The 23,719-nt window shown below is 43.2% G+C and overlaps 1 protein-coding gene across 1 annotated transcript in view; it reads left to right on the top strand.

Moving 5' to 3' along the window:
- Positions 1-16,322, top strand: part of LMBRD2 (LMBR1 domain containing 2) — a 74,783-nt gene extending 58,461 nt beyond the window's left edge. The window contains exons 14-18 of the mRNA XM_082243775.1: positions 1,816-1,919; positions 5,858-5,904; positions 7,056-7,161; positions 8,848-8,974; positions 15,884-16,322. Coding sequence (XP_082099901.1) covers positions 1,816-1,919; positions 5,858-5,904; positions 7,056-7,161; positions 8,848-8,974; positions 15,884-15,950 — 451 coding nt within the window. The 3' untranslated portion in view covers positions 15,951-16,322. The remainder of the gene's footprint in view (positions 1-1,815; positions 1,920-5,857; positions 5,905-7,055; positions 7,162-8,847; positions 8,975-15,883) is intronic.
- Positions 16,323-23,719: the final 7,397 nt, after the last annotated feature.

The raw sequence follows: 23,719 nt of genomic DNA, 5'->3' as shown, positions 1-23,719 counted from the left end.
TGAGTAAGTACTAGGGATCGACCGATTAACGGCAAAGCTGATATATCGAGGGCCGATATGAACTTTCCCCGATATATCCGAATCGGCCCCTGAGGTTACCGATATTGCCGATATTTCGGGAAAGTGCATGTCCTGGGGTGATGCCTGCAGCTAGAGGAATCACCCCGGTACCGGCGTCCATAGCCGACGGTCGGCTGCCTTGTAATGACAACCAATGCGGCTGAGAAGCCACATTGGATGTAATTACAAGGAGCGGGAGGGGGCGTCCGCGGCTCGCCCAGGTCTCCTGTCCCACCAAGAGACCCAGGCAACCAACCTGCATGGCCGTCGAAGAGAAGACCCGATCACAGCCGCATTTGGCTCTGATCGGGTCTCCATGTAAAAACCCGGAAGTGATTTCATAACATCACTTCTGGATATTCGGCACCAGATTCAAAAAAATTACAGCATTCCTAAAAGCCAAACTTGCCAGTTTGAATGCTTTTAAGTGCAGAGGAGGGGTTTTTGGGGTCTTTTAGACCCCCAGATCCCTCCACAAGAGTACCTGTCATCAACCAAAAAATAAATAAAAAACGTTTTAATGTACGAAAATATCGGCCGATACCGATATGCATTGGCCAAAATATCGGTACCAGCAATAAAAAGCGATATCGGTCCATCACTAGTAAGTACTGTATGTTTGTTTTTTTAAATCCTGCACTTGTTGTTTAGCACACAAGAGCTGTGATACCAGGTTCTACCAGCAGATGTCCTTGCAGTTGAAAGCCAAGTTACAGCTCTTAGGCCTGGTTAAAGCGTATCTTAAAGTGGTTTCAAAGGTAAAAGGATTTTTACCTTAATGCAATCTCTGCATTAGGGTAATAAAAACATTTTCTAATGTAAACCTTTGCAATCACTTTAACCCAAAAAGAAAATGTTTAGTATATTGCTGCTTACCAGTGTTCAGGCTTTTTCCCTTTATTTTAACCTGGTGATCCTGCCAATAACACACTTCCTGTCAGCAGATGGCTAAATTTTTTTCCTTCAGTGCATCTATGGTTGCCACCCAGTCTGTCTTTGTTTATTTCCCTTATATTATGGCTGATGGGAATAGTAGTTTACATTTATGGCAAGGTTTCCTTCTTGTTTAATCTCTGTGTTACTTCTTATGAGCTTAACACTTCGGACATTGATCTGAACAGGTATTTTCTTTACTTGCTGAAAATGTTCTTAGCCTGAAAAAGTAAACTAATGAAGCCACCCCATCTAAGGACCGGTAAGCTGCGGTATATTAAATGTATGTGTTTGGGTTTAGATACGCTTTAAATCAGGAACTTCAGTGCTAAGCTCATGGTGCAGTTGCCCTTTCCCTGACATTTTATATTCCTGATATGTGCCTACTGTACCACGTTCTTATGTTAAAAAATATTCGGTTCTCTTTTTGTATTGTTTGCTTTGTGTGAAATCCCTGGTCTTCCTTTCAGTCCCTCTGCTTTCCTATTCAAAACTGACCACACTTGGTACGAGAGCACATGATCCCAGTATGGTCAGTTTCTGGCTGTGCTGGGAGGACAGCCTGCCTGTCTTCCAATAGTCATTTGTGCTGACACGCCCCTCCTGCACAGCCATTCACTGGGAAGATCAGTGTAATGCTTTTTCTCTTCCCCATGTCTCCAAGCCCCCTATGCAGCTGAAAACAGAGATTATGTGTGTATATATATATATATACACAATCTATACAACTTGGTTGGCATACTAAGTCAATGTTTCACATACTGTGTGTTTTACATATTTATGCTGTATTGTGTAATCACTTCTATGTCTTTTCTTGTTCAGTTTGGGCACTCGCTGCTTGAATTTACTGGGCTTCCAGCAGTTTATGGGGGATAATGACATGACCTCCGATCTGACCGATGAAGGGAAAGAGTTGATCAGAAGAGGTAGGTTCTCTTCATAGTTAGAAGTTATTTTAAGAAAGCTGTAAAATCCAAATATCTGACCAATTGACGTTGAATGTATTCTATAAAAGTGCTTTCTGAGCCTAGGTTCACATTATTGAAGCCCCACGATCCGTGCGCATTTCCCTCACCACATTAAAATCCCACTGCCCTTGCGATCCGCAGAGGGCGTCAGTGTAATCTTAAAGACGCTCCAAATGCAGGTCGCAAATTCTGTGTGTTTGCTGGCACCAAATCCCACGCGATCACACTTTACAAAAGTACCATGTGATCCGGGTGCAGCGCGGTTCCAAAACTGCTGCATGCGCCACTGCGGTGTGACGCGGTGCGGTTTGAGCCCATTCTAAATGAATGGGCTCAAATCGCACAGCACTGAATCACATGTGAATTGAAAAGGAAGGCGGTGCAGTTCCTGTGCCATTCACACACGGTTCATAGTGTGAACTGAGGCTAAGAAGTTATCTACATTTACCTCTTCAGCATATGCCAAACACAAATATTGTGGGTTGCCTGAACTTTAATATACAAGAAGAACATTCAATTAAAGCATACAGTGGGGAAAATAATTATTTGATCCCCTGCAGATTTTGTACGTTCGCCCACCTACAAAGAAATGAAGGGTCTATAATTTTATCATAGGTGTATTTTAAATGATCAAGACAGAATAACAACTACAAATCCAGAAAAAAAACACATGATACAAATGTTATAAATTGAGTTGCAGTTAAGTGAGTAGCAGAAGGTATTTGATCCCCTACCAACCATCAATATTTCTGGCTCCCACAGACTGGCTACAGTATGTGCTCATGTGGTACACAGATTAGTCCGGTCAATTTAACCACTTAAGCCCCGAAAGATTTTACCCCCTTCCTGACCAGGGCCTATTTTGCGATTCAGCACTGCGTGACTTTAACGGACAATTGCGCGGTCGTGCGACGCTGTACCTAAACGAATTTGAGGTTCTTTTTTTCCCCACAAACAGAGCTTTCTTTTGGTGGTATTTGATCACCTGTGCGATTTTTTGATCATGCGCTATAAACAAAAAAAGAGCGTCAATTTTTCAAAAATAACAATATTTTTCACATTTTTTTTTTATATGATATTACCAAAAAAAATGTAAAAATCAAAATGTTTTAACATTTTAGGCCAATTTGTTTTATGCTACATATTTATTTAATTGCAAAAAGTGTATTTTGATTGGTTTGCGCAAAAGTTATCGCGTTTACTAACTAAGGGAAAGATTTTTGTCTTTTTTTTTTTTTTTTTTTTTTTTTTAACGCGTAATGGCGGCGATCTGCGATTTTTTTTTTTTTTTTGCGGGACTGCAACATTGCGGCGGACAGATCGGACCCTTGACTGACATTTTTGACACTTTTGGGGTTACCAGTGACATTACTACAGTAATCAGTGCTATACATATGCACTGTTACTGTAAAATTACACTGGCAGTGAAGGGGTTAACTTTTTTTCAGAGGGAGGGGTTGTGTGTGTCCCTAGGGGCGTGATTCTAACTGTGATTGGCTGTGGCTTGAGGTGTAGGAACAGTGATCAACGGTCCTACATAGTAGAACCGTATGATCACTGTTCATACACAGGGGAGAATGACAGGCGGCTTGTTTACATCAGCCACCTGCCTTTCTCCCGCTCTAACGGACGATCGCAAGTGCCCGGCGGACATCGGGTCCGCCGGGCACACGCGCGGGGGGGGTCCGTGACCACGCCTCCGGCGTCGCGCGCTCGCTCCCCAGAGCCTCACAGGCTAGTGACGTACCCCATACATCACTTTGCCTGTGAGGGGCTGACCGCCACAGTATATGTACTTGCGGCAGTTGGCAAGCGGTTAAGAAGGTGCTCCTAAAGACAACTCGTTATGTGTATAAAAGACACCTGTCCACAGAGTCTCTATCTTCCATTCAAACCTCCCAATTATGGGCAAGAACAAAGAGCTGTCAAAAGGACCTCGGGGACAAGATTGTAGACGTGCACAAGGCTGGAATGGGCTACAAGACCATCAGCAAGAAACTCGGTGACAAGGAGACAACTGTTTATTCACAAATGGAAGAAATACAAAATAACCGTCAATCACCCTCAGTCTGGAGCTCTAAGATTTTGCCTCATGGAATAAGGATGATCATGAGAAAAGTGAGGGATCAGCCCAGACGTACATGGGAGGAGCTTGTGAATGATCTCAAGACAGTTGGCACCACAGTCACCAAACAAACTGTTAGTAACACAATACGCCGCCATGGATTGACATCCTGCAGCGCCGGCAAAGTCCACCTCCTCAAGAAAGCACATGTACAGGTCAGCCTGAAGTTTGCCAATGAACATCTAAATGATTCAGAGAAGGATTTGGAGAAAGTTCTGTGGTCAGAAGCAACCAAATTGAGCTCTTTGGCATTAATTTGACTCGCTGTGTTTCGAGGAAGGAAAATGCTGACTATGACCCTAAGAACACTTTCCCTGCAGTCAAACAAGGAGGTGGAAACATTATGCTTTGGGGCTGTTTCTCTGCTTAAGGTACAGGACGACTTTCCGCATTAAGGTGCCAATGGACGAGCCATGTATTGTAAAATCTTGGATGAGAACCTTCTTCCCTCAGCCATAACGCTGATGGGTCGTGGATGAGTCTTCCAGCATGACAATGACCCAAAACATACCACCAAGGCAACAAAGGAGTGGCTCAAGAAAAAGAACATTGGGGTCATGAAGTGGCCTAACCAGTCTCCAGACCTTAATCCTATAGAAAATATATGGAGGGGGGTAAAACTTCAAGTTGCCAAGAAACCTTAAGGGTTTAGAGAAGATCTGTAAAGAAGAGTGGACCAAAATCCCTCCTGAGATGTGTGCAAACACGGTAACCAATTACAAGAAACATCTTACCTCTGTGCTTGCCAACAAGGGTTTCTCCACCAAGTACTAAGTCATGTTTTGCAACTCATTTATGACATTTGTATCGTGTTTTTCTGGATTTTTGGTTGATATTCTGCCTCTATCATTTAAAATACACCTATGATAACATTCATAGACCCTTCATTTCTTAGTAGGTGGACAAACTTACACAATCTGCAGGGAATCAAATAATAATTTCCCCACTGTATGTCAAGGCAAAATAAAACAAAAAATATGCAATACATTTCTGCAATATATTTCCCAGTGTTTTATCCATCTAAAATCCCTTTGAGGACAGAACAATATCTGTTGATCTGCCAGAGATAAACACTGCTCTTAATTTCCTGTTGTGGGCTGCAAACACACAGCATTATTGTGGACTGAGAGGTGTAAGCCCTGCCCAGTTGTCTTTTGCTAAACTATTTAACCAATCCCACTGTCTAAAACATGAAGGCAAATTATTCTGTAGTCTAAGATGAGATGTAGGAGGGGGGCTCTTTGAGATAACACAAGAAGTGTGCAGAGGACACAGGACAGCTCTTGCGTTTTATTATTAGTTATTATTATTATTATTAGTTTTTATTATTAAACAGATATAACAAAACACTTCCAAAGGTTTTTAAACAGACCAAAACGGAATAAATAAGAGAAGTTAAGACCCCATTCACACTAGCGCGACTTGTCAGGCGACTTGGTCGCCTGACAAGTCGCGGTCGGTCGCCTGCCATTGATTAGCACAGGACCCGTTCTAATAGGAGCGACACAAGTCGCTCCGACTTAGAAAAAGGGTCCTGTACTACTTTGGGGCGACCTGGAGGCGACTTGCATTGACTTCAATTATATGAAGTCCGTGCATGTCGCACCGTGACTTCACAGGTCGCCCCAGCAAGTCATGTCGCACCTGTGTGAATGGGCTCTAATTGCTGGGGTTTACATACATTTTAGGTTTATTTTATGTTTAAATTACAAGTCTTTCATTATCCTTCATAGGCTATTACCAATTTAAACTTTTTGTCTTTTTACTTTAGAAAAGAGGAAACGTCAGAGGAATGAAGATGGCGAAACTCGTAGGCGGGTGCGTCTTTTTTTTTTTTTTTTTTTAATACTTTTTATCGTTTTCTTAAGTGGTTAAGGGGACAGCATGAGAGAAAAACGAACAGAATATGACCAGTGACATCAATGATGTACTGAATATAACACGTGTGCTCAGTTTATTAAATTTTAATTGTTTTTCATTTTTGAAAAAAAAAAATATATTGTGCAACATCTGTAACTGTTTTTGCGATATCCTACTGTAGTTATTTGATCACCGCCTAAAGTGGTTGTAAAGTTCAGAAGGTTTTTTTATTTTAATATTCTATGCATTAGGATAAAAAAACCTTCTGTGTGCAGCAGCCCCCCCAAATACTTACCTAAGCCCCATATCTATCCAGCAATGTTGCTGGAGAGACTTGGCTTCCCTGGAGGTGCCATTGGCTCCTGCTGTTGTCAATCAAAGTTGGTGTGCCATTGAGGAGAGAGAGGAGCAGTGGCGGCTGGTGCTCAAAATTTTTTTTTGGGGTGGGGGGGGGCGCAAAAAGAAAAATGTAATGGGTATTGCTTTGCGGCAAAAAACGCGGTAAACTTTAACCGCACCTCAAGAGTCAAAGAGGCTACATGAGATCAGCAGGGTGAAAGGATGTTTTACTCTAAACTGATAACCTGTAAAAGTGTCGCCTATGGAAAATTTTAGGTACCATACTTGTTGCAATCTCACAAGCGTAGTTTTAAATCTTGACATGTTTGGTATCTTTTTACTCGACGCAACATCATATTGTATATTTTACCAAAAAATTGGGTATTTTGTTGTGTTTGTGTGCTCTAAAATTAATTTAAGTGAATTTTTCCTGAAAATTTGGGTTTGATAAAGGGCTGTGCTTCTATTGTGTGACATAAAAACAAAACTGCGATCATTTTGCTCTCAGAAATATATTATGTTTGGGTGTTCTAAGTAAATTTCTATCAAAAATGCAGAATTCTGTCATGTATGTGAAGTTTTTTTTTTTTTTTTTAATTGCCCCAATAGGCAAGTGGTTACATAGATTAAAAGTAGTTGCATTCTGATTGGCTGCTGTGGGCAAAACATCCAGTGTTGCTTCTTCTCCTTTGTTTTAGCGCACGGCTGATTTCATATACTGTCCATAGAGAGACTGATCATTCTTCCCTTTGTCTGGTCTTATATTTCAGGAATGGAAGGAGCGATATGCCACTAACAGGGAGGATTCCAGCCGGAACAGAAATGTCAGCACTGAACAGAAGGAGCCCACATACACTGAGATGACCGCCAACCGATGTGAGTAGAACCGACAGTGAAAATTGCAAAGCTCTGGAATTACCAAGCTTTCTATGCCACTGATATTATTACATTGAAAGACTATAGGCTTGTTTAAAGTGTCTAATCCAATATTTAATATATCGCAGCTTACCTGTTTTTAGATGTGTTGGATGCATTCTTTTTGTTCATGGTTTTTCCCTTTTTTTTCCACATGGTTGTGCTGCCAGTAAGTTTATTCCTGTCCTAGAGTGGCAACGCTCACTCACTTTACTGCATCTATGGAGGATGATCATTGTTACCCTAGGGCAGGAAGTGTTAGGGCTACAGAACAACTCCCTCTTTTCTGATCTACATAATATAGGGGGAGCTGTTTTGTAGTCTGGGAAGACTGCTAACTAAATAAGCACAGACAGTGTTAAACCAGAGCTCCATTCATTTTCTTTTTTCTCAATACCCCCTCCCCCCCCCCCCCCACGCGATACTTGCAGCTTACGTAATTCAAATTGGCATTTGCTGTATGTGTCATTTTAGTTTTTTATAAATCCAATGTACTCACTGCACCCTCTATATCATGTAAGCTCTCATCTTGAATGTGGGCATCTGAAGCCTGTTTGGTGTTTCTTCCAGGATGTGGTGCAGCTGGCTACCCAGCATGCACCTCCCAATCTCGCGCCTGCGCAGTGTGAACAAAGCGTGATGCACCCAGTGTATTGCAGATTGCCATAGCAATGGCGGCAGAGGAAGTTCCCACCCTGTTGTTATGGCAACCTGTTAACCAATTTGCCCAGTGACTCCTGGGATTGTTTACACTTATATCCCAGGAGCCAGTGGTGGGGGGGGGGGTTTATGACGTACCTCGCCAGGCGATGTAGGACAGAAATGGAGGTCTTCGTTAACCTTACAGGTACTAAACCTTAAGAAAAATAAATCAATTTGTAGCATTAATGGCATAGCGATCAGCAACAACGGTGGCCGAAGTTAAAAAAATAGGGTGGAACTCCGCATTAAAGTTACCAGTTCAAGATTTCTGGCAGGTTTGCATTTATTGAATAGATATAACAAAACCTGCCTAATCATATATCTAACAGACCAAAAAGAAGCAAATGTGCTTGTGGTAAGTTTTTATATTCACTTTAATGAGATGTTGCTTATAGTAATTATGTATTATTACCATGCTGTCAGATATCAACTTTTATCATCTGTTGAGGGAGTCCTTGTGGGGATATCCCTACCCTCAGTCCAGATTTTACTAGGGACTTAACTTCCTTCTCACCATCCGATCGTCTCTCAAAGTTTGAACCTGATTGGTGATTTTGGTGAAATCTGAACAGGAAGATGAAGCCTCTGTTACGACTTGGTGATCTAGGAGCGGAGGTTTCACATTGTTGGCCTTCTGGTCTATAGATAATTTTTATTCTTTGAAATGCCCTATTTCTTTACATGGGAATCTTTGAAGTGTGTCCTAATTGGAGCAGAGTCCAGGTGTACCCCCAGGGATAGGCATTGTGTATATTCATCAATGGCTCCTACTCCCGAGTTGTATCAGACCACCAGATTGTGAGATCACTGTTAGGAATTTCCCTGCTAGCTGTTCTGATAAAGAAATCCATCATGTGGTTTCTGTATTCTGTTTTTATCTTCTCTTCTATTGCTTTTACTCAAGAATTTTATCCATTAATGTCCATTTTTTTTTTGTTTTCCCAGCATCAAAGTACACAAGACAGAATAACCGAACGGAGAGGGATCGAATTGAACTCCTGCAGGATGCAGAACCTCTGGATTTTAGTGCAGACAATTTTACAGATGACCCTCTGGACGCTGAGTCTGGAAGGTAAGCTATCGGAAGTTCTGTGGGAATAACAGCTGACACTTTGGGGATTGTTTTCTCAGGCTGGTCGGTGGATGAAGGTTGTATTGTGGATTTGGTAATCTGTAGCCCTGACATGTTATGACTAGAAGCCAAGAAGGTCCACAAGGTTCTAGAACAATAGGGAGGTGGGACATCACTTGCATTAAGGGCAAGTTCACACCAGAATGCAGTGCGGGAAACACGCGCTTTGTGCGCATTTGTAGTATGTAGTATGTATGTATATATGTATCTAGTATATTGTAGTATTTGTAGCATGCGATCCGGCTGCTGTGTGTGTTTTGTAAAGTAGTACTTTTGGTGCGGTCTGGCATGATTTTAGTCCTTTCCAATGGCCACATGTGAACCAGCCCTAAAAGTGCTTTTTTTAATTAATTGATTTTTTTATAGACCGGAAAAAATTACTAAATGACATTGGAAAAGGCTAGTTATTGAAAATGGAACATTACTAGCCCCATCACTGTCACTTTCTATGTCAGCAAACTGTAATGGTATAAAGTATTCTGACTCAGGTACAGATATTATATATAAGTCATACATGGTGTGTATGGATGCGTAATAAAAGTATGCAAACTGATTTTTTTTTTTTTTTTATGATCGCCATATTATAAAACAGTTCCTGCAGAAATTCTGATCAGCTGGTCATGTAATGTGCTGATTTCTAGGGATCAGATTTATCAGAACGTTCCTAATAAGAACTGAACTTGATTTTTTCTCAACCACCAATCATACTTAAAACTGCCTTGAAAGTCTGAAATAGGTGGCTCTGGTGAACCAACTACAATGGGCATACATCAGGACCTGTGTATCTTTTTTTTTTATTTTTTTAATTTCTTTATTTGTGTAACTCAGCAATGCATAATAGAATAAAGAGCATAAAAAGCAATACAAGCAGCTATCGTTCAGATATAAAACCAAACATCAAAATAATGCATAGTAAAACAGTCAAAGCAGTACATCCATGTACGAAAAAGGCATAGGTCTCAGTAAGTGAAGTAAACGCTATAGTATATCAAACATCTGTTAGTCATAAATGCATTTAGTTTTCCAACGTGATGTTTTGTTTTTTCATTAAATAGTAAGATATCTATAGGGGGTTTGTAAGAGATACGTGTAGTAGTAGGTAGTAGTAGTAGTGGTAGAGAAAGATCAGAGCTAAAAAGAAGAAACGGTAGGGAAGATGGGAATTATTGGGAAGGAAAAGGCGATGAAAAAAGAGAAAAGTAAAAAAAAAAAAGTGGGGAGGATTGGGGAGTTGTAAGGAAAGAGGGAATGGGGAGGGATGGAGGAGGGGCTAAATGGGTTATCTCCTTCCCGGTTACTTCCATACACTATGCCGAAAATTGCCTGTTATGGTAAGCCACGACTGGAAAGCAAGAGGGGTCTGGTCAAGCCCTGTGTATCTTACCACCTGCTGTCCACCCCATAGCAGATTGAGGCTGGGTTCACATATATGCGAATTGGAATGCTTTTTTTAAATGCATCCAATTCGCATAATATGTCAATGTGACCGGCTTTTAATGGAGCCGGTTCACACATGTGAGGGGTGACTGCAGTGCGGTTTTGAAAAGAGTCCTGTGCGTTTTTGGGTCCGGTTCAGGTGTGAATTCGGGAAAAAATTCGTACCTATATCGCACCTGAACCGGGGAACAGAAACGCACCGGATTCCAGACTGCAAACTGCAGCCACAGATATGTGAACCTAGCCTTACTGATACAGGATGGCTCTCCTGTGCAGAATCACATATATATATATATATATATATATATATATATATATATATATATATATATATATATATATATATATATATATATATATGATGCTGCACTTCTGCCTAGGAGTGTGCTGCACTTCTGCCTAGGAGTGTGCTGCCACAGCCGGCGGCCCACTTCTGTTGTGATTAATTACAGCAGAAGCCGATCTGCGGGTGCAGGGCACCGAATGTCCACCGGCACCCGCCAATCATGTGTAAAACATACAGAAAGGGGGTCTGTCTATGTAAGCAAGGCAGATCTCTGTTCTGACAAGGGGGGAAGGGATGGATTTGGTTATTCTGCAAAGCAGGGGCTAAAATCTCTCTCTTCCCCTAGTAAAAGTACCTAACGCTTTTACGTTTCCAGGCTGAATACTAACATGTCCAGTGGGCAGAAAGTGACATTTTAACTCTTCTGCAGAACTAGCAGCACCACAGTTATACAATTTGTTGGCTCATGCCCTCTTGGGTGCTGTGGTTTCTCACACTGACCACTATGGCACCCAGAGGGGACCATGCCATCTGACACATTAGGTGGAGTGGTAGCTATTCAGCCTCTTCTATTACAGAGTTCGGTGACACCTGGATTATTTTACAGAAGTGACAGGGTCTTTTTAAGTACAAATCAAGAAGGTAAAGAAAATTCTAGACCACAAATAGTAAACGCCTAAACGTCAGCTTTAGTCAGTATGTCAGTTTTTACAGCTAGCTACATTGGAGCTGCTTGAACCATCCTAAGTATGTATGTGCCATACCTGTGGGATCCATGTGGAAGATGGAAATCACTGTATTAGGCACTGCTGCTAGAGTGATTACCGCTAGCTTCCGGGTCCTGTGCTGAGCAGCTATGTCGCGTACATACTTATATTGGTCCAAGCTGGGTAATAATTACCATACCTAAACTTCAGCTTCAAAGTGTTACTAAACCCAAGACTCTGCATTTAATATATCTGGTCTCCCACAGTACACAGAACATGGAAATGCAAATATCTCTTTCGTTCATTGACCGACACAGCTCCTTAGGATTCTTGACCATTGGGTTATACTGCCCCCTACAGGAGTAGGACACTAGGCAGAAAAATAACTTGACTACCACTATGGGCAGTCCCAGGAGGTATACTCCCTCTCTCTGCTATAGGTACTCCGTTTTTTTCTGCCTAGTCGAGATTAAGGACCTAGTTCCTTGCTGGGATGTCTGGTCCTGGCAATATTTTCTTTTTAAATAGCTTTTTTTCCTCTCGTTTTTTTTCCTGTGAGTTCTACAATCAACTGCCGGACTGGGCGATGGGCTGGACAGAGGGGTGGGTGGGGTGATAGAGGGGTGGGTGCTGTGTCCTTCAATGAACATCAGAGAAATGGATTTTACGGTAAGTAAAAAATCCAATTTTTTTTTATTCCTCAGGGTCCACTGACAAGGGTTCAAGTCCTCTTTGGGAGGTTCCAAGCGGCCTTGGTCTGGCAAGCTGAGAGAGGGATTTTCTAGACCCCCAGACATGGCTCCTTCAGCATGAAGGTGCACCCTCACCTGTGCCAGGGGTGGAGGGATGTCTTTGCTGATTTTTGGGCCCCGTGGACCACCTTAGTGCAAGGTCCGGCTGCAAGCTCTCCTTGGGGCGGCGCAATACCTGCTGCTTCAGAGTGCAATTGTCCCGGTTCCGGCCTCCAAACGGTTTCAGGGTTTTTATTCAAACCTGTTTACAAATCCCTAGAAAAAGGGCATGGTGCGTCTGATTCTGGGTCTTAAGGCCCTGAACTGCTTTGTGCGGGTACAGAAGTTCAGGATGGAGTCCATTCGCATGGTAGTGGCATCCCTCCATCGGGGGGGGGGGGGGGTTTTCTTACCTCCATCGACATCATGGATGCTTACTTGCACATTCCAATCTGTGCCCGTCACCAGCGCTTCCTCTGCTTTGCTGTAGGAGAGGAGCATTATCAGTTTGTGGGGTTACCCTTTGGTCTTGTTTCCGCCCCTCAGGTCTTCACAAAAGTGTTGGCCCTGGTTCTGGCGTTGTTACGTCAGCAGGAGATCACAGTACTTGGCTATCTGGATGACCTCCTCTTGCTAGCGGAGTCTTCTGCTGCTCTGGTGGATGATGTTGGGAGCACTATACAGACCCTGAGGGAGTTTGGCTGGCTTCTGATTTACCAGAAGCCTGCTCTGATCCCATCCAGATTTGGATTATCTGGGTCTGACTCTGGACTCTGCTCTAACCAGATGTTCCTTCCTCTGGACAAACTCCAAACGTTGCATGCTGCAATTTATCTCCTGCTGTACAGCAGATGCCCATACCTCCAGACTTGCATGCGGGTGCATGATGGTATCTACCTTCCAGGCTTTTCCGTTTGCACAGTTCCATTCGAGGTACCTGCAAAGGGAGATCTTGGCTAAATGGGACAAGTGTCCGAAGTGTCTGTACAATCAGATCCGACTGAGCTGGGAAACCAAAGGGTCTCTGGTCTGGTGGCTTAGTTCTCTGGCTCTTTGACAGGGCATATCCTTTCTCCCCTTGTATTGGACAGTGGTCACCACAGATGCCAGTCTGTCCGGAGGGGGGAGGTGTCCTGGTTTGGAGCTCCGTTCAGGGTGTTTGGACACTGGAAATGTCCAGACTACTGATAAATGTCCTGGAACTCCGAGCGATCAAGCTGTGCCTGGATCGATGATCGGATCGTTTTCAGGGGTGTCCAGTGCGGATTCAGTCAGACAACGCCATGGCTATGGCTTATATCAATCACCAAGGTGGAACAAGAAGTGTGTTGGCAGCTCTGAAGTTAGTGAGCATTCTACGGTGGGCAGAGCGCTTCATTACGGTACACATTTCAGGGGTGGAAAACTGGCAGGTGGATCATCTCAGCCGGCAGGCTTTGGACCAAGGGGAGTGGTCCCTTCACCCACCGGACGTGTTTCATCAGATATGTCTCCGGTGGGGCACCCCCCGAGGTGGATCTGTTGGCGTATCGGCTCAACAGAAAGGTTCAGAGGTTTGTGGCACTGTCACGGAATGCTCTGGCCATGGACGCGCTGTTGGCCCAGTTGGGCCAGTATTGTCCGATTTACGCTTTTCCTCCTCTGAAGCTTCTGCAGAGACTCTTGCGCAGAATCGAGGCAGAAGGGATTCCGGTCATTCTAGAGGTCCTGGACTGGCCTCGTCAGTCTTGGTACGCCAACTTGGTGCAGCTGGTCACCGACGTCCCTTGAAGACTGCCTCTCAGGGAGGATCTGTTGTCCCAAGGGCCAATCCTCCATCCTGCTTCACAGATGCTGGCTTTGATGGCTTGGCTGTTGAAAGCCAGGTGCTGAAGGATAGAGGTTTGCCTGGGTCGCTGAAAGCTAGGAAGTCTACCTCCTAGGAAGATCTACTATTGTACGTGGAATGCGTACATTTCGTGGTGTGAGTCGCTTGGTGTTCACTCCCGCTCTTTCTCGGTGGCTCAGGTCTTGACCTTCTTTCTTTCAACGGAGGGTTGAGCAGAAGTTAGCCTTGAGTACCATCAGGACTGTCGGCCCTGGTGGTCGTTTTTGAACGACCCCTGGCCACGCACTCCCTGGTGCGTACCTTTTTATTCAGGGGGTTCGACATTTGACTCCACGGGTACAGTCTCTTCTACCGCCTTGGGATCTGAACTTGGGGCTCCTTCAGTCCTCCAGAAGCCTCCCTTTGAGTATATTCCGGAGATTCCCCTGCTTACGCTGTCCCAGAAGGTGGTCTTTTTGGTGGCGATCATCTCTGCTCGCAAGATGTCGGAATTGGCGGTGTTTTTTTGTTCGCACTTACTTGGTGGTTCTTCGCCCCTGTCCGTCATTCCTTCCTAAAGTAGTCTCTCATTTCCATTTGAATGAAGACATTGTGTTGCCTTCCCTGTGTCCCAGGCCACAACATCCTAAGGAGATTGCGTTGCATGCCCTGGATGTGGTTCGGGCGATTCTGGTGTACCTGGCGGCTACAGAGTGTTTTCGAAAAGTCAGACTCATAAATTGTGCTCACGGATGGGCCAGGAAAGGGACTGTCCGCTTCTTCTGTAAATATTTCAAGATGGATCAGACAAACGGTGACTCAAGCCTATTCGATCAAGGGTCAGGTTCCTCCTTTCCCTGTAAAGGAGCACTCTACTCGGGCGCTTAGTTTTTCTTGGGCGTTTCGTCATCAGGCTTCAGTGACCCCAGGTTTGCAAGGCGGCCACTTGGTCGTCGTTGCACACTTTCACAAAAATGGATGAGTTGGCATCTGCGGATGCATCCTTTGGCCACAAGGTTTTGCAGGCTGCTGTTTAGGGGGGGCCTGTTCCCTCTTTGGGGAAGTAGTTTTCAGGTGGGCTCCAGTTTTTTTTTTTTTTGAGCTCCTGTTACCTGATTGGCTAAGGTTTAGCCTTGGGATATTTTTTTGCTGTTCCCACCCCTCATGTTTGACACTGCTTTGGGATGTCCCAATGATCAAGAATCCTAAGGAGCTGTGTCCTTAAATGAATGAAAGAGAAAATAGGATTTTTGACTTAATGTAAAATCCATTTCTCTGATGTTCATTGACGGACACAGCACCCGTCCCTCTATGGAGTTGTAATGCTTCTGACACTGCTTGTAACAAAACTGAGTACCTATAGCAGAGAGGGGAGCGTATACCGCCTCAGACTGCCCATAGGTGTAGTCTAGTTCTTTTTCTGCCTAGTGTCCTACTCCTGTAGGGGGCAGTATAATCAAATGGTTAGGAATCCAAGTCAAAAATCCCATTATTTTAGTAACTATAAATTGCTAAATACCTTTTCTCATCAGCAGTATATAGCAGTCTTTTGACTTCTATCAGTGCCTGTAGGAGGAGTTTTCATTCTCAAATGGTTGTCTTATGAGGCTGCAGGACTCTTGACCCTCTGGACAGTGCTGATTGGCCCTGTGCTGATCACATGCAGTCTCCCAAGGGAAAAAAGTTGAGTGCTAAATGTGCTGGAGGATGAGAGTGTTTTTTTTGGAAATCAATGGTATGGTTATGGTTGGGTCATACTGCTGGCTTATAAATTTGCACCATAGTATCTTTTTTTTTTTCCTCCTAATCAAATTGTAGAAGTTTCTCTTCAATATTTGGCTCACACATTTTAATTTACTATCATCATTTTGTTTTTCGTAGGTATCAGCCAGCTGGGCGCTATTTATCAATGTCTAAATCAAACAGCAGAATATTTGATGACGTATAATCCTAAACTGGAATGAAAGAGCACACGAGCAAATGCTTGTAGCCCTGCGGACTTCTTCATCTGAGCACATTCATCCAGACGTGTGTCATGGTATTAAACACTGGAGAGGCATTTGCGACATTGTACTCATATGTATTTATTATTGACTAAGAACTGTAACATTGTATATAAAAAGGCATGCACACTTCTGACATGAACTCCCAAGAGTATTTTTTTTTTTTTTTTTTCAAACACAATTTAAATAAGTTACCTCTAATTAGGCTGCAGGATGGTTGCTGGTTACTGCAAAAATCATAGTCGCTCTGATGCTGGATCCTACACACAGTGCTATACATGAAGAAGAGCTGTGGCTGTCACGGTGAAGGGCTCCCATTGTTTGCCTTCCCTTTCTTCTACCATTGTTCATGAAAACAACTTTGTGTTCTTTTTACGGAATGCATGGCGTTCGGTGTATGGACAAAAGCAGAGGGGTAAATGGATGACAAGATCTCCCCCTGACTAATGGCGCTTTTCAACTGCATGGAACTGAACGGTTCGGCTCGCTTTTGTGCTTTTCCACTGCATGGTACCGTATGGTACGGTGCAGGAACGGTTCGGTACGGTACGGCGGCGCTTTTCCACTGCATGGAACCGAACGGTACGGCTCTCAAAAACAGTACCTACTCCATTGTGGTTCCAAGAGGTACCATACCCGGTACCATATCCCACAATCCTTTGCATGCAGTTACTACTAGCCACTGATTGGTCAGAGAATCCCGCCCACCCTGTTGTTATCCCACCCAATTAACTTTAGTACTACTTTAGTAGAAAAGCAAACCATACCGTACCGAACCGTTCCAACACCGTACCATGCGGTACCAACAGTGGAAAAGCAAACTGGGCCAAGCAGGGCCGAGTAGAGCCGAGCCGGTACTTGCAGTGGAAAAGTGCCATAAGATATGTGGTGAGTTGTGCGTGAGTTCAGGGCTGCTCAGTCACCTAAAGTAGAACACAAGACATCATCTCCCTTGGGACCTTGTTTCAGCTAAAAAAGCTAAATTTCATCAGTGAATATAAAAGGTAAATTTTATTTGTACAAACTGATATGAAAACCTCCCCCTGACTATTCACAGAATGGCTTTTTTTCCATGAAAAGAACACAAGGCTTTTTGTGAATGGATGAGGGGTGGGCGAACGACGGGAGCCCTTCACTGTGACAGTCACAGCTCTTCATCAAGTGTAGCACTGTGTGTAGGAGGAGGCATCGGAGCTCCTATGATTTTTGCAATAATTAGCACCCATCTGGACCTAGGAAAAGTCCTAATTAGAGGTCACTTATATGATTTGTGGGGTTAACAAAAAAATCCAGCTTTGATATATAGTTTACCTTGTCTGCAAGGCATAAGCAGATGAACTGCTTTTTCATTGTACAAAAACTGAATAATTTATGATCATTTTAGCTGCCGATGCACAAAATGGGCACTGCTGCTTTATTATTTGATTTCCTCTTTTGTCCTTAATACTGAAGTGGAACTCCGGACAAAACTCTGGAAAGCGTGGAGAGAGGTAAATCCTGTGTCATGCATTCTCCGTGTATTCCTATATGAAGCATTATTTACCTCTAAAATGGTAGAGAAAACTTAATTTGGAATGATTTCACAAAAACTCCAACCCTTTCTTAGAGGCGGAACAATTTAAGATAGTTACTGTAGTTAGCCCAGTTTATGTGGGCTTTGGTTTTCAAATGCTAATTTGATTAGTAATATATAGAACAAGTATTTGCAAAGCTTTCTGGAAGCGTCGAGTGGCTTTATTTAAGCCCTTTCAGCCAGTTACAGTGCTGAGCAGGCAAAACCTTTCATATTTAGTCTATGCTAAAAGATGTATTCTTTTTCTCAGTGCCTGATTCCGCTTAAAGCAGTGCTAAATGCTATGCCCTTAGGCTACATTCACACCTGAGCGTAGCGTTTTTCGCGCGTTTTTTTACCGCGATTTTACCGCGATTTTTGCGGCGTTTTTTACCGCGATTTTACCGCGATTTTTACCGCGATTTTTGTGCAGGCGTTTTTAGATTGAATAGAGATCAATGGAAAACGCCTGTAATCTGCCCAAAAAGAAGCTCATGTACTTTTTTGAGCGTTGGGCGTTTTGTATACAGCGTCAAAACGCTCAGATGTGAACAGGGGCCATTGAAATGAATAGGATTTGTCTTGTTGGGCGTTTTGAGAGCTGATCCTAGAGCAGAAAAACGCCCCAAAAACGCCCCAAAACGCCTAGATGTGAACGGAGCCTGAGAGCCTAATGCAGAGAATGTGTTAAGGTAAAAAACACATTGCATGTAAAAAATTTGAAATGATTTCTATATATATTTATATAAAAATATATATATCTTTTTTTTTTTTTTGTAACCATTAGCAGTATTTACTTTTTTTTTTTTTGCTACCCTTGCTATCCCCAGTAGATTGTACTTGTATTCTCATCCATTCTGCTAGTGCAGGCCCTGTGGATGCGGAGCCATCCGCTTGTTTCTTAATACAAAGAATTTCCTCAAGATGCTAATACCTGTCAGTCTCCTTCAGGTTTAAGCATCTACAGAGTACCTGGCGGTGCCTTCTTTCACATAATAGCAAGCTTTCCCATCAGAAATTTATTGTATTTTACCTGGAAGCCATTTGCTTTTTCTAGAGGATTTCTCATCTGTGAAGATTTTTGGGCTGCAAATGTCTCTAAATGAGTAACCCTGGCATAAGAAGCAGCCTAATAGTTTCTTTTTATTTTAACTACACTGGGGCATTAACTGTTAAAAGCCCAACTAAACCAAAATACATATTAGGTGCATCTAAACAAAATATGTGAAAAGTCTTTAAAAAACAACCACAGCTTTGAGTACAAAAGCCTGTCCCTGCCAGCATGCATCAGAGAAGGACCCTTGCTGTATGTTGAAGCAGTTGTCTGTCTGTAGAGTCAGAGCTAGAGCTTTCCAAACAGCTGGGAGCATGAGCTTTGCTGATTACAGAGCTGTAAGTCTGAGGGTCCTTTCACATGATGCGCCGTCCGACGAGGTCCGTTCTCCGCTCAGCGGGGGATTGATCCGCCGATCCCTGCTGAGCAGGCGGATGACAGCTCCGTCTCTGCTCTGTATGCGGAGACGGAGCTGTCAGATCCCCGCTGTCCTCTATGGGGAGATCGGATGAGAACGTGCTGCCTGTCTGTTCTCAACTGATCCGCTGGACGGATGGAAAATAGGGTTTCCATCCGTCCGGATTTGACGGACAGGATAGGAATCAGATAGCAGCGGGTGTCAGCGGAGATGTTTCCGCTGACATCCGCTGCCACATAAGGATGCATGGAGCATCCGATCCGGTCCGCCTGAAAAACGGACAGGCGGATCTGATCAGATCGTTGATGTGAAAGGACCCTGACTCAGCAGGGGGGCGTAGCAAACCTCTGCAGAGAGGACACTGCTTCCACACAGAGAGCAAAGGTCATTTTCTACAGCCGCTGAGAAAGGACAGACTTTTCTACCCAGGCTGTGGCTGCTTTTTAAAGAAAACAAACTGAGACTTTGAACGCATTTTTTGTTTTAATGCACCTGGAATGTTTTTTATTGATTTGGGCTTTAAATTGTGACAAGCTGGACAGCAACTTATTCTAGGTTATTATCAGCGGTCTATATGTGTCACTGAAACGCATGCTTTATTATGACACAAAGCATCTATTTCGCATTGCATTGGCAGCAGATGCTGGAGTCTGAGGTACTATATATATATATATATATATATATATATATATATATATATATATATATATATATTTTTTTTTTTATACATACTTACATATACACACACAGGGCAGTCATTTGCCAAGCCTTGATATGAAAGTATAGAACAAAACATATTTTTTCTTTGTAATATATTGTGCCTACTATGTGTATGCATCATATTACACCCAGGACATTTTCTATAGTATGGTTTATTAAGAAATGAAGTAGAACAGGAATGAAGGTTTTATTTTAAGGTTAAAGATCATTGCAATTCATCTGAAGAAGTGGAATGTGCTGTTTACATTAATTTACTATAATTTTTCATGTTGTTGCGTTTCAAATTGTTACAGAAAACCTCTATATTGCAAAAGGTTTTAAAGAGCTCTTCAAACCGGGAAGCAGATTGTGTTGGCATGTATTAGCACTTGGGTCATGCCCTCCGGGTGTGCAGGAATTTTGGTGTAAACTGACTCTGTTGCTTTCCTGTTGTAATCTGAACATTGCCCCCCTGTGGTGGAAGACTTTAACTGCACCCCTTGTTGGGGAGTCTGGCCACCTCCGTGTTCCAGTAATTGTGGACACCAGTCAACCTTCAGCATACATATGGATTTTTGTATCTTATGGGCACACTATGACAAAGTACTGTATTTTCTGGCGTATAAGACTACTTTTGAACCTCAAAAAAATCGCCCAAAAATCGGGGGTCGTCTTATACGCCGAGTATAATATCTCCAAGGTAACCTAAGTATAAGTATTACCGGTAGATGAAAATTTGGGGGGTCGTCTTATACGCCGGAAAATACGGTACATGTAAAAGAAAAGATATTATAGGAATATGTAGATAGTATTTTTTTTACCATATACAGGATGAAAAAGGTTAAAGTAGATCTATAGACAAAACCTTTTTTTTGTCTTTGGACAGAGCAAGGGAGGGTACAACCTGTCAGATTTTTTTTTTTTTGTCCCATTGTGGAGATTTCCCATCACATGCTGTCATAGTCAAACCGGATATGTGAGGAAATCCCTGCAAATTAGGGGGAATTCCTTGGGGACCCCTAGGTCACCAGAACTAGTTTCCCCATTGGAAGATTTCTCCGCTATTACTTTTCCGGAGACAACCCAAAATTTTGGGTATTTCTTTTACTTTCACTTTCAAATATAATGGGAAACAGGACAAATAGAGGGGGGGGTCTTCCTACTGGGGGCACAGGCAGCAATAAAAGCTGACAAGCATTCTAATCCCTCTGCACTCCATCCAAAACTAAAACAACGTTTTGCCTTTAGTTTTACTTTAAGCTGTAAAACTGAGAAAAATAATCATTACATTTTTGAGTTTTTTGTCTATAGGACCTAAATGTTTTCACAGAGCACATTGTATATAAAGTCTGTACATAGATATACCATGACCCTGTCCTATCAGTTGTCAAGTATTGTAATTGTTAATGAAAAAGTTATGTATATTTTCTGTTTTATTCTGTTCTGTGTATTGTTTTCAGAAACTTTTATCAACTAATGTTGCACTTATGAGTCAGATTCCTGCAGGACTGTAACTGCATCCCATATTTTCCCCATTCAGTCTTCAGTCCATTAAACCATCCTTTCTCAACCCTTTTCCCCTCAGAGGAACCCCTAAAACAATTTTCAGGTCCCAGGAACCCTAGGGCCCCTTTCACACATGTCCGCTCCGTCGGCGGACTCTATTTTTCTCAGCGGGGATCGATCCGCCGATCCCCGCTGAGCAGGCAGGTGACAGCTCTGTCTCCGTGCTGTGTGCGGAGACAGAAGTGTTAGATCCCCGCTGTCCTCTATGGGGGAATCGGATGAGAACGGACCGCCTGTCCGTTCTCATCCGATCCGCCAGACAGATGGAAAATAGGGTTTCCACCCGTCCAGATTTGACCAACCGGATCGGATGTCAGCGGACATGACACCCCTGACATCCGCTGCCCCATAGAGATGCATGGGGCATCCGTTCAGATCCGCCTGAAAAACTGACAAAGCTGGCCATACACTATACAATTTTCTTATTCAATTTCCTTGAGATTTACCTTCAACTATGTAGTAGTGCAAGGGCTTGCCTGATTGCATACAAATTAAAAAAGGCTTAGGTTTATTATATGGTTTTGGTAAATCTAAAGAAAAGTTGAAGAAAATTGTATAGTGTATGGCCAGCCTTACTAAAACCAGTTCATCAGGGGGCTAATGGGTAAAATTCTCGTTACATTGATGGTCGATCGACTTGAGTACAACCAGTCTGTCAAATTTTTTACATGGGATTACTGCCGGTGGATGTAGCCGCTAGCAGTAATTATTGTGTTCTGTTGGCTAGAAAGCCTCCTCGTCGGCAGATCATCTGTAGGAGAGATTCCCCCTTTAACACTGATTGCCTAAATGGGGGGAATTAGGAGATTTTCTTTCCTTCCAGAAAATCTCACAATCTATGGGTTGCTGTACTGTGAGGGAGCAGCTTTTTACCCTAGGCTGCTCTTGTTTGGAATACAAAAGAGTCTTCCTGGGGGGGAATTTGTAGTTTACTGAAAATAGCTTGGAAGGAAGATCAGCTTATTCCAGTTCAGTGGAAGGGGGAATCTCTCCTACAGTGATATTTTGTTCTGCCGACGAGGAGGCTTTCTAGCCAACAGAACACAATAATTACTGCTAGCGGCTACATCCACCGGCAGTAATCCCATGTAAAAAATTTGACAGACTGGTTGTACTCAAGTCGATCGATGGAATGAATTTGATACAACCAGCCTGCCCATAGATGGATGTAATCTTGGCCAGTCCCTGCTGAACCAGCCGAGACTTTAACCATCTATGGCCGGCTTAAGTGCGTTGTCACCCTAGGACAGGAAGTGTGTTATTTGTGGGATTCCTAGGTGAAAAATAAAATGGAAAACGGCCTGAATGACAGAAAAAGAATGCAGCCACCTCATCTAAGGAATGGTAACTTGCAATATAATCCTTTTTTGTTTTTGGAATTAGATGCTCTTTAACCCTTTTGCTGGCAGGTCTGTATGTCGTACGGACCTGACAGCGGGTGGTTTCACACACAATCTGGTGGCTGAGCCACTGGGATTGTGTGTGAAACTGATAGGCAGATTCCTGACAGGCACTGCCACCCGATTGCTCACACACCCCCGATACTGGTGCCCCCGCTATGCTTTCTGGGCTCCGCCTGCCTATCTGCAGACCTGGAAGCGAGATGGTGGGTGACAGCAGCTGGAGGGGAAAGAGAAGAGCGAACACACATCCACTCTCCTCCCCTTCTTGTTGTGACCCAAAAACTGACGTCACTTCCGGGTCAAGCTCTCGGTTTCCCTGGCTAGTTTAGCCAAAAAAAAAAAAAAAAAAGGATGTTTTGCGATGTTTTTGACCCTGCATGTCTCAATAAAGAGAACCTGTCATCTAAAACTCATAACATAGGGGACTTTTTGTCCCCTATGTCAGTGGTCCTCAACTCCGGTCCTTGGGGCCCACTAACAGGCCAGATTTGCAAGATAACTAAATTACATCACAGGTGATCTCATTTGCTGCTCAGTGATTGCAGTATTCTAGTCTGCATCTCCCCAAGGCAATACTTAAAATCTGGCCTGTTAGTGGGCCCCGAGGACCGGAGTTGAGGACCACTGCCCTATGTAATATAAAACATTTTTTTCTTTTTTTTGCAAACAAAATAAAATCACACCTAATCACATAAAATCCCCCCCCCCCCCCCAAAAAAAAAACGTTTTTGAGGCCCCCATATATACACACATACGAACGTAAACGCATGTGTCAGGGACCCCAAAACACGTTACATATCGCTGCACACGCCAGAGGAATAGCACTAATTCTAACACAAGACCTCCTCCTTAACACTAAACTGATACTTATAGGGGGCTTTTGAAGCATCGCCTATAGCAAATATAGGGTACTGAAGTTTGTCACCATTTTGCGGGTGCACGCAAATTTAAGGTTGGGTATGTTGGGTATCTACTCGATGCAACCTCGTCTTTTATATTTTACCAAAAAATGTGGGTAGTTT

The sequence above is a fragment of the Pelophylax lessonae genome (assembly GCF_965119305.1).
Source record: "Pelophylax lessonae genome assembly, chromosome: 1".
Taxonomy (NCBI): Eukaryota; Metazoa; Chordata; class Amphibia; order Anura; family Ranidae; genus Pelophylax; species Pelophylax lessonae.
The sequence above is the reverse complement of the archived record's forward strand: the minus strand, read 5'-3'. Positions and strand labels throughout refer to the sequence as shown.